At 35.8% G+C, this 14875-nt stretch overlaps 1 protein-coding gene across 4 annotated transcripts in view; it reads right to left on the bottom strand.

The window, feature by feature from the left end:
- Window positions 1-2398: 2398 nt before the first annotated feature.
- The window catches only part of LOC132152722 (high affinity cGMP-specific 3',5'-cyclic phosphodiesterase 9A-like), a 14884-nt gene continuing 2407 nt past the window's right edge, over window positions 2399-14875 (bottom strand). The window contains exons 2-19 of one of the 4 annotated variants that reach the window (XM_059561560.1): window positions 14348-14418; window positions 14162-14239; window positions 13457-13500; window positions 11880-11934; window positions 11666-11778; window positions 9169-9253; window positions 7541-7601; window positions 6676-6750; window positions 6500-6586; window positions 6153-6257; window positions 5682-5764; window positions 4558-4714; window positions 4360-4473; window positions 4158-4262; window positions 3006-3134; window positions 2830-2925; window positions 2699-2752; window positions 2399-2598 (exon numbers count right to left, since the gene is read on the bottom strand). In XM_059561560.1, the coding sequence (XP_059417543.1) occupies window positions 2741-2752; window positions 2830-2925; window positions 3006-3134; window positions 4158-4262; window positions 4360-4473; window positions 4558-4714; window positions 5682-5764; window positions 6153-6257; window positions 6500-6586; window positions 6676-6750; window positions 7541-7601; window positions 9169-9253; window positions 11666-11778; window positions 11880-11934; window positions 13457-13500; window positions 14162-14239; window positions 14348-14418 (1470 nt within the window). In that variant the 3' untranslated portion in view covers window positions 2399-2598; window positions 2699-2740. Of the gene's footprint in view, window positions 2599-2698; window positions 2753-2829; window positions 2926-3005; window positions 3135-4157; window positions 4263-4359; window positions 4474-4557; window positions 4715-5681; window positions 5765-6152; window positions 6258-6499; window positions 6587-6675; window positions 6751-7540; window positions 7602-9168; window positions 9254-11665; window positions 11779-11879; window positions 11935-13456; window positions 13501-14161; window positions 14240-14347; window positions 14419-14875 lie in introns of those variants that run through there. The other 3 variants (XM_059561561.1, XM_059561562.1, XM_059561563.1) reach the window with 3 other exon arrangements.

Below are 14875 nucleotides of genomic sequence, written 5' to 3'. Positions count from 1 at the left end.
CTGAGGATAGGGTATAATGTTTATTGTTGCTATGGGCGCTTAGTTTTTTCTTGTTGTTTAATACACTTAGCCAAAATCTAAAGATATAAACGATTAAGCAAAAAAAAACTACTTCTCCAGTCGTCACGCACACACAAACAATAGCCTTAACAAACATAGTGTTTGAGTAAAGAAAATGATGTACTATTCAAACAGTTATTTGTTTACCCTTGCTTTGCGGATAAGCAGAGATCTGTCTCCTCCAGGCTGTGCGCGCGCGTCAATCTGAGTGAGGGCGCGTGAAGTGAGAGCTTGAGGATCCAGTGGCATTACATAGTTTTACAAGCTCCTTTAAATATTTATCATTGGTTAAATATTTCTAAAACCCTGTGATTTAAAATAATAATAACGAATTATAATAGAGATATTAATTTTGGATATTTTTTCACGGCACATATCTGGCTATTGTCTGCCGCAAACGCCACCCCTGGATGAGGGGGATCCGCAAAAATGAGGTCCCGGATCCGGATCCGGCTTGTTCCGGCACAAATTAAGCCCTGCATATATCTCTAAATAACAGACATGCATATTTACGCCAGAAACCGCAAATATGTTTCAGAAAATTGACACTAAATTGAATGTTACTTGCCGTTTCTTTGACACTATTCCACAAATAATTACAAACTAAATTGTGCTATATATATTTTTTTAGTTAAATTGATAGCCATATACAGAAAATATAGAAAACTTCAATAAACAATAAATACCTGAAAGGTAGCAGTCATGGAAATTATTTCGTGAAGAACATGTACTGCATAACATGAAGAGTAAAAAAATAAAATAAAATACAAACATGCACATAAATAATGCAGACATGCGCAAAAGATGGATGACAGATGGGGAGAAAGGCTATGTTCATGGATTGAAGACCAGGGCACAGACCTAAAATACACCATCAAAAAAGAAAAATGGTGTGCGATCTCTGCCACAGCTTAGAAAATGAATCTAGTCTTGGAAAAGTAACTTGAGCCTACTTTTCTCCTGTGATGCTGTGGAAAAGCAATTAGGGGTGTCACAGTTCCTAAAGATAGTGTTCTATTGTCACAGTTTTGGCACAGTTTAGTGAAAAAGAATTTCCAACACCATGATGGTTTATTTATCCAATATTAGCTCTAACTTATCAAATCAATGCTTACCCTATAGGATTTTAAGTAACATAAATCACTAAAAAATGAATGATCTAAAAGAAGATGCCTTATTCTGCAGGATAAACTGCATCAGTAATACAGAGAATTAAAGTTTAACAAACATATTTCAAGGGCTTTGTTAGGTAAAACTAATGTATACAAAATTATGCAAAATACTAAACTGTTGTTGTTTTTATGAACTGTTTCACCCCTAAATGCTCTTTGAGTGTAGGCTATGAACTAACACATATGCAATGACGAAAGCTATGACACGTTGTAATATAACTGTAACTGTATAAATAAAAGGGTAATGGATTGTAATAATATATTTACCATTAGCATTACAAATTTGTATATAAACCTGTAAACGCTTTATCCCAATATATGAAAGGGGGCTTTTGTTTTTATTGAAGAACAGTGTTCGTTATCTAAAATGGAAATACACAAGTCCATGTGTGTAGATTCCCCTCAGTTCAGCTCTTCAGGGTGGATTCTGGGACAGAGGGGCGTCTGAGCCCTGCTGAGACTTCTGCTGTCCCTCATTCTCCCTGGACATGACATTTGATTCACAGAGCCAGTTGTGGGTCTTACTGGAGACTGAAGACGTGAATGTGGAGAGAGAGAGAGAGAAACCCAGAAGGTGTTAGGAGTGATATATTAAATAAAAGTCAATTAATGTATCAAATATGATAATGTAGGCTTTATAGGGTTAATGTGCTTTGCTCTCGTTTTAATTTTTTTTTTCACCTCCAACCTTTATTCCAAACACTTTATGCTTCATGCTTTCCTCTTGTCCTCTGTTCACAGGTTCTGTGGGACTGGTGAGTCAGTTCAAGGACCTGTATGAGGTGAACTTCGACAACATAGCATCATATTTGCAGAAGAAACAGGAAAGACTAGAAAAGGAGAGTAAGAAGAGAGCAGCAGCAAACAGCTCTAAACCAAAGAGGGAGAGCAGCACTGTGCTTCAAAGCACCAACCGAGAGAACGTTCTTGTTTTAATTTCAGCTTTTTTGTCATATTTGTATAATTATACAGTTCTTCTTGTTAATTGACGATAATTATACGACTTTTTATTCATCCAGTAAAGCCTTTCAGTTTAAACTTGGTCTCTATTTTATGAACGGCAAGGTCTGCTTTGGCCACTAGAGGCCGCTATACTGCCAAGGCCATAACTTACTATTGTATTAATAAGAGTGCTTTAAAAATGTGATAAGTGGCTTCAGTTGTTCTTAAAGTTAGACTTTTATTTTTCTGAGTAAATGTGACTAAAATCTGTACATAGTTTATACTGTTTATATGTTACAAAACCAAATGAAAACAACACAAATAGTTCATAGCTGAGCTGTACATGGTTCAATTCCCTGAAAGATGCTTTGGATTTTCTGAGCCGAGATTTCGCTCATCTACTGCCTCTGGTGGGATTCCAGCTGAAACAAATAAGCAGAAACTAGGTTTCACTGTCCATCTAACACAAATAATAACTAAAATGCTTGCAGTATAATTGCAGTACAATGTTTTGCCATTGAGCTTCCTCATTTCTTTTTTCCTCCCACTGTTCAATTTTCACTCTTCTATTTCTGAACCTATGAAATGAAACTGGGATAATAAGATAAAATAGGTAATGCCAGTTAAAAACAAAAAAACTAAGCTTGCAGATCACCTCATTCATGGCGTCATCTATCTGTTTAAGCTCCTCGTATCTGTCCCGGGACTCTCGTAAGGGCTGTACCATTACCTCCTCAATATGAGGAAACAACTGCAACACAGTGAATAAGAAATATCACAACTCTGTATCCACAGCAGGTTTCAGATTGTACTTTCAGCTCCAAGCCTAACCTTCATCACGGTCTCAAACATGGGGATCAGGACATACTTGATGAAGCCGATCTGAGCAGTGGGCTTGGTCACTTTCTCTCTGTCCATGAAAGGAGCGACAGGTAAACCTTCTGCTTTCTCTCGATCGCTCTTTTGAGAGAGAACACAATTCTGATGAAGAAGGAAGCGCAATATAAAGAGGCAACATGTTTGGATTGGTGTGACACATTCTTAATAACTTTTAAATTAACTTTTCTATGTTAATATATTTTAAAATGTAATTTATTCCTTTAATAAATTTAGGGACAGGTTTCACCCACTATGGTCAGATTTAAGAGTTAATAAGTTGGTATATATTTCAACCCTTGGCTGTCCAAGATGTAGATGGGTTTCTTCATCTGAGCAGATTTGGAGAAATGTAGCATTACATCACTTGCTCACCAATGGATCCTCTGCAGTGAATGGGTGCCGTCAGAATGAGAGTCCAAACAGCTGATAAAAACATCACAATAATCCACAAGTAATCCACAACACTCCAGTCCATCAATTAATGTCTTGTGAAGTGAAAAGCTGTGAGTTTGTAATAAACAAATCCATCATTAAGATGTTACAATGTTAAACTGTTGCTTTCGAACCAAAATATGGATCCATAATTGCTTCCTCCAGTGAAAAAGTATGTTGTCCTGTTGTCCTCTCACATCAAAATCCACAGACTTATTTATTTTTAAAGGTTTTGTACTGTTCTCACTTGTAAACTGTGTTTGATCTGTGCATATTTCTGATTCAGACAAGATTACTTTTTTTTTTTTTTTTTGGAGAAAGCAATATTATTGATTGATAACTTGTATTTTAGCCCAAAACAGTAAAAAATGTCTTGATGGATTTGCTTCTTACAAAACACACAGTTTTCAGTTCTCAAGACATTAATTGATGGACTGGAGTCATGTGGATTACTTGTGGATTATTGTGATGTTTTATCAGCAGTTTGGACTCTCAGTCTGACGGCACCCATTCACTGCAGAGGATCCACTGGTGAGCAAGTGATGTAATGCTTCATTGCTCAAAATATGTTCTGGTGAAGAAACAAACTCATCTACATACTGGATGGCCTGAGGATGTGTAAATTAGTGGATGAACTATTTCTCTCATTTCTTTTAATGCTATGTTATCTACCTGCATGAAGTACTCCTCCAGCAAACAGTCCACCCAGGGCTCAGCGACCTCCATCGGCCGAACCTCATTAGAGATGTCACAGCACTTGATCAACACCATCTTTAACTGTCACAGATACAAACATACACGTATAATAAGCTCATCACAGCATTTTTTTTGTAGGTGAATACAGATACTGTAAAATGGGTTCAGCAAAGCTTACAGAAGTAACATGCTCCTCATTAGTGAAGTCAAAGTTATCTACTTTCTGTTTGAAGGAGTCCAGGATCTCTCCATGTCGGGCCATGTCTGTGGCCAGAATCAGGGTGGTGGTTCCCTGGCAGAGACAAAATAACAGAGCAAACTATTATTGTTATGTGTCATGTGTGCACAAATCTCGGTTTAAAGGCCTGAGGCACACCTGATGAATCTGTTTGAAGGCTTCAGGATCAAAGTTGGCAAAGATGTTGCAGTCAGGCTGAGAGAAGATCTGGAAGGCCACGGCGCAGTGATGGTTCTCCAGAGGAGAGATGTCATTATACCTCACCGCCAGCTCTGTGCGAGCGTTAATCTGATACCTGCAAAAGAGAGAGGAGGCTGTGTGTATCCAAGACATTCGACAGGTGCCACATGCAAATACACATTTTACTTGCATCTGTTGTCCACGAGGCAGCACATATGTAGAATATGTCGAACACAATGACTTGTGTAAGGATAAATCACACAAAAAACCTTCAATGTTCAAAACACAGAGGCAGTGTGATGTTTTAAAAATGTTTTTTTTAAATACAGTAAAAAATACAGCAATACTGTGAAATATTATAACAATTCAAAATAACAGTTTTTCATAATATATATATATATATATATATAATTCCAGTGCTTTGGGGACAAAGAATATACAGTATACCATTTAAAATATTGGGGTTGGTATGACTTTTTTTTTAATGTTTTTCAAAGTCGCTTATGTTCAAAAAATACGGATTAAAATACGGTGAAAATAACAATATTGTGAAATATTATTACAATTAGTTTAAAATAAATGTTTCTGTTTGAATGTATTTTCAAATGTAATTTATTCCCGTGATGTAAACTGATTTTTCATGACTCCAGGCTTCAGTGTCACATGATCCTTCAGAAATAATTTTAATATGCTGATTTGCTGCTCTAAAAAAACATTTACTATTATTAGAAAACAAACGTTAAAAACAGTTGCGCTGTGTGGAAACAACATTTTATTGTGGAATATTTTTATGGAAACAATTTTTTCAGAGTTCTGCCATGAATAGACAGCTAAAAAGAACAGAATTTATATGAAACAGAAATCTTTTGTAACATTATAATGTCTTAAATTGCATTCTTTTGCAATTTAATGCATCCTTCCTGTATAAAAGTATAAATTCCTTTAAGTGTTTCTTAAATAGAAATAATGCAAAATAAATATTTATGGCTAATATAACGAAATATATATGGCTGATAAGAACCATTTATGAGTGGTAATTTAAATGTCAGTTTATATAAGCACTTATGAATGATGGCTCTTACGTGTTGTTGTACCCAGGATGATCCAGGTCATGACACACAGCTGCTGTCATCAAAATAAGAATATCTACTTGTGTGAACTTCTCCTGAAAAACACAGAAGACTCTTTCTATGTGTGCGTGCTGACAGTCATGAGGTCGGGTCTGCACACGTATCCCAGCTCTCCTACACTGTTCAATTAGAGTAAATCATTTGCCCTCTGATAGCTCGGCCTGTAACAGCTCAGATAATTAATCTAGTGACCTCTTAATACACGTCCACAGCAACAGCAGCACAGAGCGGCTTAAAGCATCTTCACAGACGCAGAGCTGCGTTTAAACCCCACACATCACATCTCTGTCTCTTTCATTCACCTCCCACTTCTCTTAAATCTACCTCTGATGCTCCAGATTTCCTGAGCTAAAGAAACAGGTGGCTGTAGAGCGAGAAAAAAAGGTGTCTTTAAAACAGGAAGAAACAAAAAAGTGTCTAGACCTGTAGGCTGCAGAGGCAGATCATACTGTACATCATCTGAGTGACGCAGAAGCAGTGACGGAAATTATGAAAAGGATTACTCCGGTAATTGTCATGGATGCAAAGCTGAAAGTGAAGAGAGAGGCAATTTCATGTCATTTAATTTTAGAAAAATCTATAACTATAATTAATTGCATGGAGGCTGATGAAATCGCAAAAAAGAAACAGAAACTAATATTGAGAAGGGGTCCTGAGATATATAGATAACAATCAATATATAAAATATATAACATATAAAAAATTATGTATTTTCAGGAAAAAGACAACCTTCTTCTGGTAAGGATTGTAATTTATTAGTATAGTCTTACCAGCCATCTTTTCAACGTGATGGGGTTAATATTAAAGTCCTTTACCAGTCTGAGATCATGGTACATATGCTCCAAACAGCTCAGCATCTTAAAGTACAAAACACTGATGATAATATCTTCTGCGGTACAAAAAAATGACGCAGAAGAGACAGAACAGAGGCGCGTTAGACTCTTACCTCGTTGGACTCCCACAGCCAGACGTCAAAGGTGGGCTTTCTGAGGGCATCTATGGTTTGCTGGGAGAGCATGTACTGCAGGTGACAGAGCTCTCAGTTAACCCCCGATGACCAACATTCCATTCACATCTATGTTCAACATCCCAGTTTTAACCCCAAAGAAGAACGCTTTCTTTAAATGTAAATTCATCATTATTTACTCATATCATTATTTACACTCTCATTTTCATGTCATTACAAATCCGAATGCTCTTTGTTTTGTGTAATCCAGCTCATAGTGAACACAACAATAAAGCTTCAAAAAATGATGTAGTCCATAATCTACTATATTCCAAGTCACATACTGAGAGGTCAATAATCACAATAATAATCTCAATGACATAAAATTAATATTTTTCAATTAATGTAAATGCAGATAGGATTTGTTGAGATTCTATGTTGAATATACTATGTTGTATATTGATTTTATGTTTTTTATAGGCTTTTAGATTAGATTAGATTCAACTTTATTGTCATTATGCAGATTGCAAGTACAGAGCTAATGAAATGCAGTTAGCATCTAACTAGAAGTGCGAGAATATAGTGTTTTATATACATAAAGGTGCATAGTAAGAGAAGCTATGACATACAGAATTTACAGTGGAGTTGCTATATACAGTATTTTTGATGCTGTCGTTGTCCTTTCTCAAGCCTGACAGACAGAAAAGAGCTATGTGAAGATTTTAATACTATTTTTTTTTAAATAAAATAAAATTGAAATCATTTTATATATATACACACACACATATATACATACACTGTTAAAAAAATGCTATTTTAAATGTTAAATAAAAGAAGCCCATTACAAACACATCTGCCATTTTACCTTTGGGTATGAAGACACATCTCTGTGAGGAGTTAACTTCTTGTTGTCTTCTAGGAAACTACTGCAAAGGTAAAAAGCATTGAGAGCTCAGTTGCTTTAGTACAGAACATGCTGTGCATTTCATTTTTTAAGTGTCATGTAATCATCTCTCAAAAAGAGTTATCTTTGATTCATCTAGAGTCTGATCATTCGCTAATAAGAGAGTATGTGAGAGCTCATTATGCCTCAAAAAGGAATAGACTCGACCTCATCTGTTAGTATTTTAACATGAGCTAAGACAACACCTGGGCTGCTTTTTAATTCTCCTCTCATTTAAGCTAGCAGTCCAAACAATAAGCTGCCATAGATACTCCTTTTGTGAAAATGAAGTACACTTTTGCATGTTTTTAAAATGAGTTCTTTTTAGGCCACTTGATTGTATTTTGACTCTTTCCCCGCCATTGATGGGTTTTCCGTCATGTATGATAAAATGCTTCCCTGCCACTTCACTGTTATATGGTAGGGGGCAGTGTTACGCATCTTCTGAAATAGTACAGAATCTGGATCTAAAAGCAAGTGAGGAAGAAGCAGAAACAAGCGAATTGAAGAAGCATTGTTTTTGTACATAAAAGCATTGCTCACGCTCATATCAAATTTTCAACACCTATAAATCAAAATTTATACAGCTGAATGAAATGTGGTTTAGGACTGTGCAAGCTTTGTGGGGGTGTTGATGGACTTGATTTACTCCATCTATATTTTGCTCAGCATTCTGAATCTGGTCCAGTCATAGTTAATTATTAATTATATAGTAATAGAATTTAATATTGTTTATGTTTTTTTGTACAGAATTTATATTAAATGCAATTAGCTGGACTAGAGTGTTTTTTACACACTTAAGTAGAACTAAAGTACATCTTGTACTGTATGTAATTTCATAATTACTTCTATTGTATTTTTAATATTGTTAAATGTCGCCAACTGCCAAATGTACTACCAAGCATTTTGTCATAAACTAAAATATAATTTACTGCCATTTCTATGGAAATGTGCATGTCATGTATTTACAAATATTTGTAATTACACATTTGTTGAAGTAGTACATTTAAAAAATATTAACATTAAATATAATATCGATAAGACACTACAGTTAAAATCTGTATGTAAAAGTACTTTACATGTGCTCTAGTATGTTAGTCAAACACATCAAAATGTATTTCTTCACATTTTTGTAATAAATTGACATTATCATAAAGTGCACCATTTACAAGTTAAAGTCATGAAGTTGTACCTTTTTAAGTACACTGAAGTGGATTTTTTTCATTTTAATTAGTTATATTATATTATTATCAAGTACATTATGTTAAACGTCACCTAGAAACTTTAGTTTTCACCCTAATCCTTCCAACCATCTGACTTCATGCAACTTTTCACAATAAGATCATTTCCTAAAGGATAAAATCCAGCCTTGAACTACATTTTTTCTAATTGAATATCTTGTTTTGCTTGGAAACACATCAGATCACAGATGTAAAATCAGTTGCAAAGCACTACTGATATTTCCTGATATTTTAACTGAGCATTTATTCAGTTCAAAAATACCGTTCCAACATCTCCAATAAATAAAAAAAAGCAGTGAGGTCACTGACCTGTTGTTCCTGGAGGCCATCTCCTCCCGCAACTTCTTGATGTCACTGCGACATTTCTCGATCTCCACCACCTTCATCCCCTCCACTGAAGACACAGAGAGGAAAAAGCCGGAAACACACATAATGCATGCAAGAATGACACATAAAAAATGGTTTACATATTTCAAATAAGCAAAACACAGAGAAAATATGGAAATGAGCTGGTGGACATGGGTTGCAGCCGCAGGTTTTTTTTTTGTTCCTATTCAGACTGCTGATCCATAAAAAGGCATGTTTCCATCCTTTGTCTAAAATCATCCTTCTGGTCTGAAGTGCAAACAGCTTTGTCATCTATTTGAAAGCTGTTTTTATTTACATCTCGAACCTTGGTTGTGAGGATGAAGATATGTCACACCTGTCCATGCTGGCATCTAATTTAGCTGCTTCTACCAAATAATAGATGAATTTCGAGCCAAAGTACTGTCCAGTTTGATTAGACACACGGCCTCTGGACTCACATTGTATAATTTAATTAGTGTAATCATATACATGACTGAATCTCTGGACTTCCTGCTACTATTCTGTTTATAGGCCATGCACAGTAATAAATCACCTCAAATTGCATGAGGCCAATGAACTGTTCACACTGATGAAGGGGTCAGGGTCCAGTGCCATGGTGACTGATTACATCATGGCTGTTTTTAGATTTCTATGGACACAAAGACGTGCTGTAATGGAATGAATCCTGGTCTCTGGTGATGTTACATGGAGCATCATTACCAAAATAAAGAAGTGCAAAGATGATGCACTGAGAGGCTACTAAACTGAACCTTATTTAATCTGTCTACACACACAGTCACTTATTCAAAAAATAAAAAATAAACACTTTCCTTTCACTCGAACAGTACCTTGAATGCAATATAAGCAGATTTGACAAAAGCATCTGCCAGATGCACAAAGCATAAATAAAACAAATAAAAAAATCAATGCTGAAATTACTTTCTCATATCCTGGCATGATGTGCAGAGACAGCCCATTTGTACAAGAAAGTCTTAGAAATGTAAACACTTGCATTTTAATTGATCATTACATCCAGCCCAACACAGCAACATTGGTTTAAACACTAGCTGAGTTTGACCAACCAATGACAGAAACGAGGAGATCTGAAAACAATCAGTATTGTTGCAATTTAGTTTATTGATGCTAGCAACTGCTTCATCTTTAAAATAATGTACAAGTATAATCTTCAAAATGCCATTTTATTAAAAAAAAAAAAAAAAAAATCAGGGAACCTTTTCGGGGAACCAATTTTAAAATGATCAATGCAAACTGTTACATTAACTTTCTTTATTAGTTGTTTTTTTGGGTGCTACAGTTTAATCCAGCACAGACCAATTTAATATGATAACAGGAAAAGGAATCAAGGGAAAACATAGCTCCACCTACTTTACACAAATAAGCAACATATATTCAAATGTTTAAACAAATGAACTCACGACAGCCATGCTTATAAGAGCAAAAACAATGAATATGAAACTGTGACCTAATACTGTGTTTTACATGTTCTGTCTGATCTCTGATGGGACACAGTGACAGCACCATGCACATGACACTTCAGCGGGGTTCAGAGCCTTCTAAAATATACAGTGTCAAAGCCTAATGAATAACTTTCCTTTCTAAATACAGCTGAAAAGATCAGAAGTGCCTTTAATGTCAATGACACGCAAGGGATCTAAATCTATACCAAACAATGTAAATAATACCTTACATTGTCCTCATAGAATTTTATCAAAGTGACTAAATATAAGATAGTGAATCATTGAACAGGGAAGTTAAATAATAAGTAACATACAGTATGAACTGGAGAGATCCCATAATATCCATAAAGCGCTAATATGATTATTAGCCTTCATCAAAGCACTTAACCCCAGATCACTCACTAAGGAGAAAGAGAGTTTGCCAAATGATGAAACAAAGGAAGTGTAGAGTAATAACAATTTTCAGATGATAGAAGTACAAAACACAGCAGCTGATGCACTAAAGATTCTATGCATGCTATTGTGTTCATCAAAAGTTCAGAAGCCATGTCTCTAAAAAAACACTGTGCACAACATGCTCATCTGTTAATGACACGTGCATGACATGTGACCTGTGTCAGTTACAGGCATCATCTGCTGTAGCACTAAATCTTGTAGGATATATAACACTAAATAGCCGTCATTATCAGCTGTGGTATGGAAGGCTTCTTACATGAGCCACTTATATAAATCAAACAAAAAACATATCTACTTCCTCATATCATGACCCCTAACGCAAAAGATACAACATGCTGCACTGGGTTCACCATAATGTCAACTATAATGCACTGCTGATGCTGAAAGTACTACAGAATAAATGATCAGTAATTCATGGAGAGCAGCATCCAGAATGTCTTGTTTGTGAAAATTAGAAATGAAGTGAAATTCGAACATGAGCTCTGTCCATTAGCAAAACAAAACAAAAACAGTTTAAAACTCACACTCCACTCTCTTCTCCAGCATGGCTAGGCGGTTTGTCACTTCACTCTTCAGTTCGTTGATTTTAAATGCCCTTGGAGAGCAGATGGAGAGAAATATATGACGATCATTCATCCTTGAAATACCAGAAGGATTCAAAATTCAATCAAAAGAAGGTCATTATGAATTAGCTGAGAGATTGAACATGCGATACAGAAGCAGAGACGGTGATAATACCTGGAGAACTGCTCTGCCACCTGGGTCAAAACATTCTGGAAAAGCTCCTCTTTATCTGAGAGATGACAAAACAAGCCACATCTACATAACTACATATTACATACATATTTTCACATATCTGTGTTTTCTCCTGTCAACCTACATAACATAAGCAATTAATAAAGATATACAATTAATAAAAGGCTCTACAACAAAATACATAAATGGAGAGCAGAAAAGACTGAATATGAAGATGAAGAAACAAACAAACAAACAAAAAAACTTGACAATCTTGTCAGTCACAGTTATATAGAGTGAGACCTGATAAACATTCACACTTTCAAATGTAGCTACACTCACTGTCTTGGCCAGAGTTCAGCTGAATAGAAGGACCTGAGACACAATAATGTCCTGTTGGAGGATTAGTGTAGCACTGATGGTAAACTGACATTAATAATGTTACAAAAATCAGCATGAAGGATCATGTGACGCTCAACATTGGAGTAATGATGCTGAAAATTCAGTTTTTACTATATTTTTGATTAAATAAATACAACCTCGGTGAGCAAAAGAGACTTCTTTCAAAACCATTTAAAAAAAAGCAGACTGACCATAAACTTTTGGACTCTAGTGTTTATATTGGTGAGATTTCACTAGATTATAGATGATCTGCCAGTGTTTTCACATGTCTGCTGTCTTTCACAACTCAGCTCAGGATAGTAACCAGTAATCTCTCATCAAATGACTTCACAGAGGTCAGAGGTCACATCGACATAACCTGGCTATAGCTGCCTTCATGCCATCCAGTGCAGTTCCTACTTACACATTTTATGTGCTTGTGTGTGATTTTAGTTGGAAATAAATGGGCACACTGTGCAATTTCACATTTCCTTCTGTCTTTTTTTACTTACTGACAAAGGAAGATTTTTTTGTGTACTTCTTTCTTTTTTTTTTCTTTTTTTTTACAAACAACAACAACAAATTAATGAAGGCATTTTTTCTTCACCAGCAACTAAATTTGCAATTAAAGTCTCTGATACAGCACATTTTCCCAAATGTAGTCAATGCATACAGAAAATGTGCATAATAGGCGTAGTAGCCTATGCTCTATAATGCAGAAACAGTATCATGGTAGTATGTTGTTCCAAAAACACCCACAGTATTTGTGCGTAATTGATAGGATATTGAAAAGCCAAGCAAAAAAATATATTATGTTAAAAATAAATCTGCTAAGAAACACTTTTGTAATGCAGATGAATCAGAGAATCTGTCTAAAAAAGGAGCTTGTATATCTAAAGTTTGCTTTGAAATCAATAAAAAATTATAATCACTTCTCTGCTCATGACAACGTGTATAAATTGAGAAGAGTGCAGTCCACCCCACTGCAGGAGTGTTCGCACAATGAGAAATGGAGCTGCTCTTGTGAACACACAAAGCTTTCCGCACACTCCATTTATAGAGATTTGAGAACATATGAATGATCACTCCAGAGCTGTTTCAGTCTTCATAATAAAACAAACCCCATTTCCCATTTCAGCCGGAATGTAAAAACTATCAGTAAAGTAAATGACATCCCATACACAACATCTGACACTTACCTGCAAGTTGTCCACCAGTTATTGGCACCACTTTATACGGTGAGCTTCAAAAACACCAGAACAGACAAACGAAGTTACAAGCAGTCTAAAACACGTGCCCTCTCCCTACAGGACAGTCCAGTAACTCCTCATGAGAGCTGCAGCTTTCTGTAGCATTACCAAACAAGATGTCTACTCCTCTGGAAGTCGATTGTGATTGTGACAGTGAACAGGTACATGGTTCTCAAAGAGTAACTTCCCCTTTATCTATATCTGGCTCCCATCATTGTTTGTATAACATGAAGGGCCGATCTCCAACCAACAGATAAGGCTCAGACAGTAGGCTAGTTTACTGGGCTTTTGTTTAAACAACATCTCTATGTTTCACTTAGTGTGGCTCTAATTGGTGTTAAATTGGACCATTGGTTTTTTATTATAAACTCTCCAACATTTAGTATTTAACAAAAAAGTCACTGCTAAGGGAGATTAAATACTCTAAAGAGTTTGACCATTTATAAAAAGTAGTGAAATGACTTGTTTGCTTTTTTTTTCTTACCTATAGAAACACCATATGGTGGACCATAAGGTTTTAAGAGATTCTCACAAAATTAAATGTTGTGACATTAGTTTGTGAAACTGATTCAAAGGTATGCATGTGTATAAGGCACCTTTCCAGCTAAAGAGCAATGGTTTTATGTTTACAAATGGGATGGAGAGCTATGTTACCTCTCGGAGTTGTTTGGCATTGTGGGGTCGATGGAGACCATTGCTCCTGTTGAGTCCAGAAGGGAGATGGTTGTGTTCCTGTCAGCAGCAGATACATTCTCTAAATATGGGAGCAATTCAGAAGTGGAAACACTTCCACTATACACACAAACACACACACACACACACACATATATCTTACTGTACCTGGAGAGCCCCGTGGCAGCGCAGAATAACTCTTTTATATCACATGGGCTGCAGAAACGGCTGAAAACCACCTCCAAAAGAAATGGAAAGACTTATTCAGTTTGGCCAACTTTTGACTTAATATCCTGAAAAATAAAACTTCTTTATGGTATGTTAAAGAAAGAATAATCTAATCATGACCTTGATCAGCCTGTGGTGTGGATTTTTTATATTGTGTGCACTGGTAATGGCGTGTGATGGTAATGTCATTTTGGGGTCTTGGACTTGCCAATACAACAAGCTGCATCTCAGTTTGTGTTGCTTCACATGGAGCTTAAAATATATGGGTTTTAATGACTAAAAATGATCAAATACTGAACAGGTTGACACCTAATAAAGCTTCATTCAGATCATGATGCTGTTTCTGATTTTCAGATGGTTTCTATGATGTCTTTGTCAGAAAAAGGCTCCCTTTTCATTTTCATTCCAACAAAACCAAGAATAAAGAATTTTGCAAAACCTCAATGTTTTTCTAAAATGTGTGGCATG

This window comes from Carassius carassius, chromosome 11 (assembly GCF_963082965.1).
Source record: "Carassius carassius chromosome 11, fCarCar2.1, whole genome shotgun sequence".
Lineage (NCBI taxonomy): Eukaryota > Metazoa > Chordata > Actinopteri > Cypriniformes > Cyprinidae > Carassius > Carassius carassius.
Note: the sequence above shows the minus strand (reverse complement) of the source record. Positions and strands in the feature narration are given on the sequence as shown.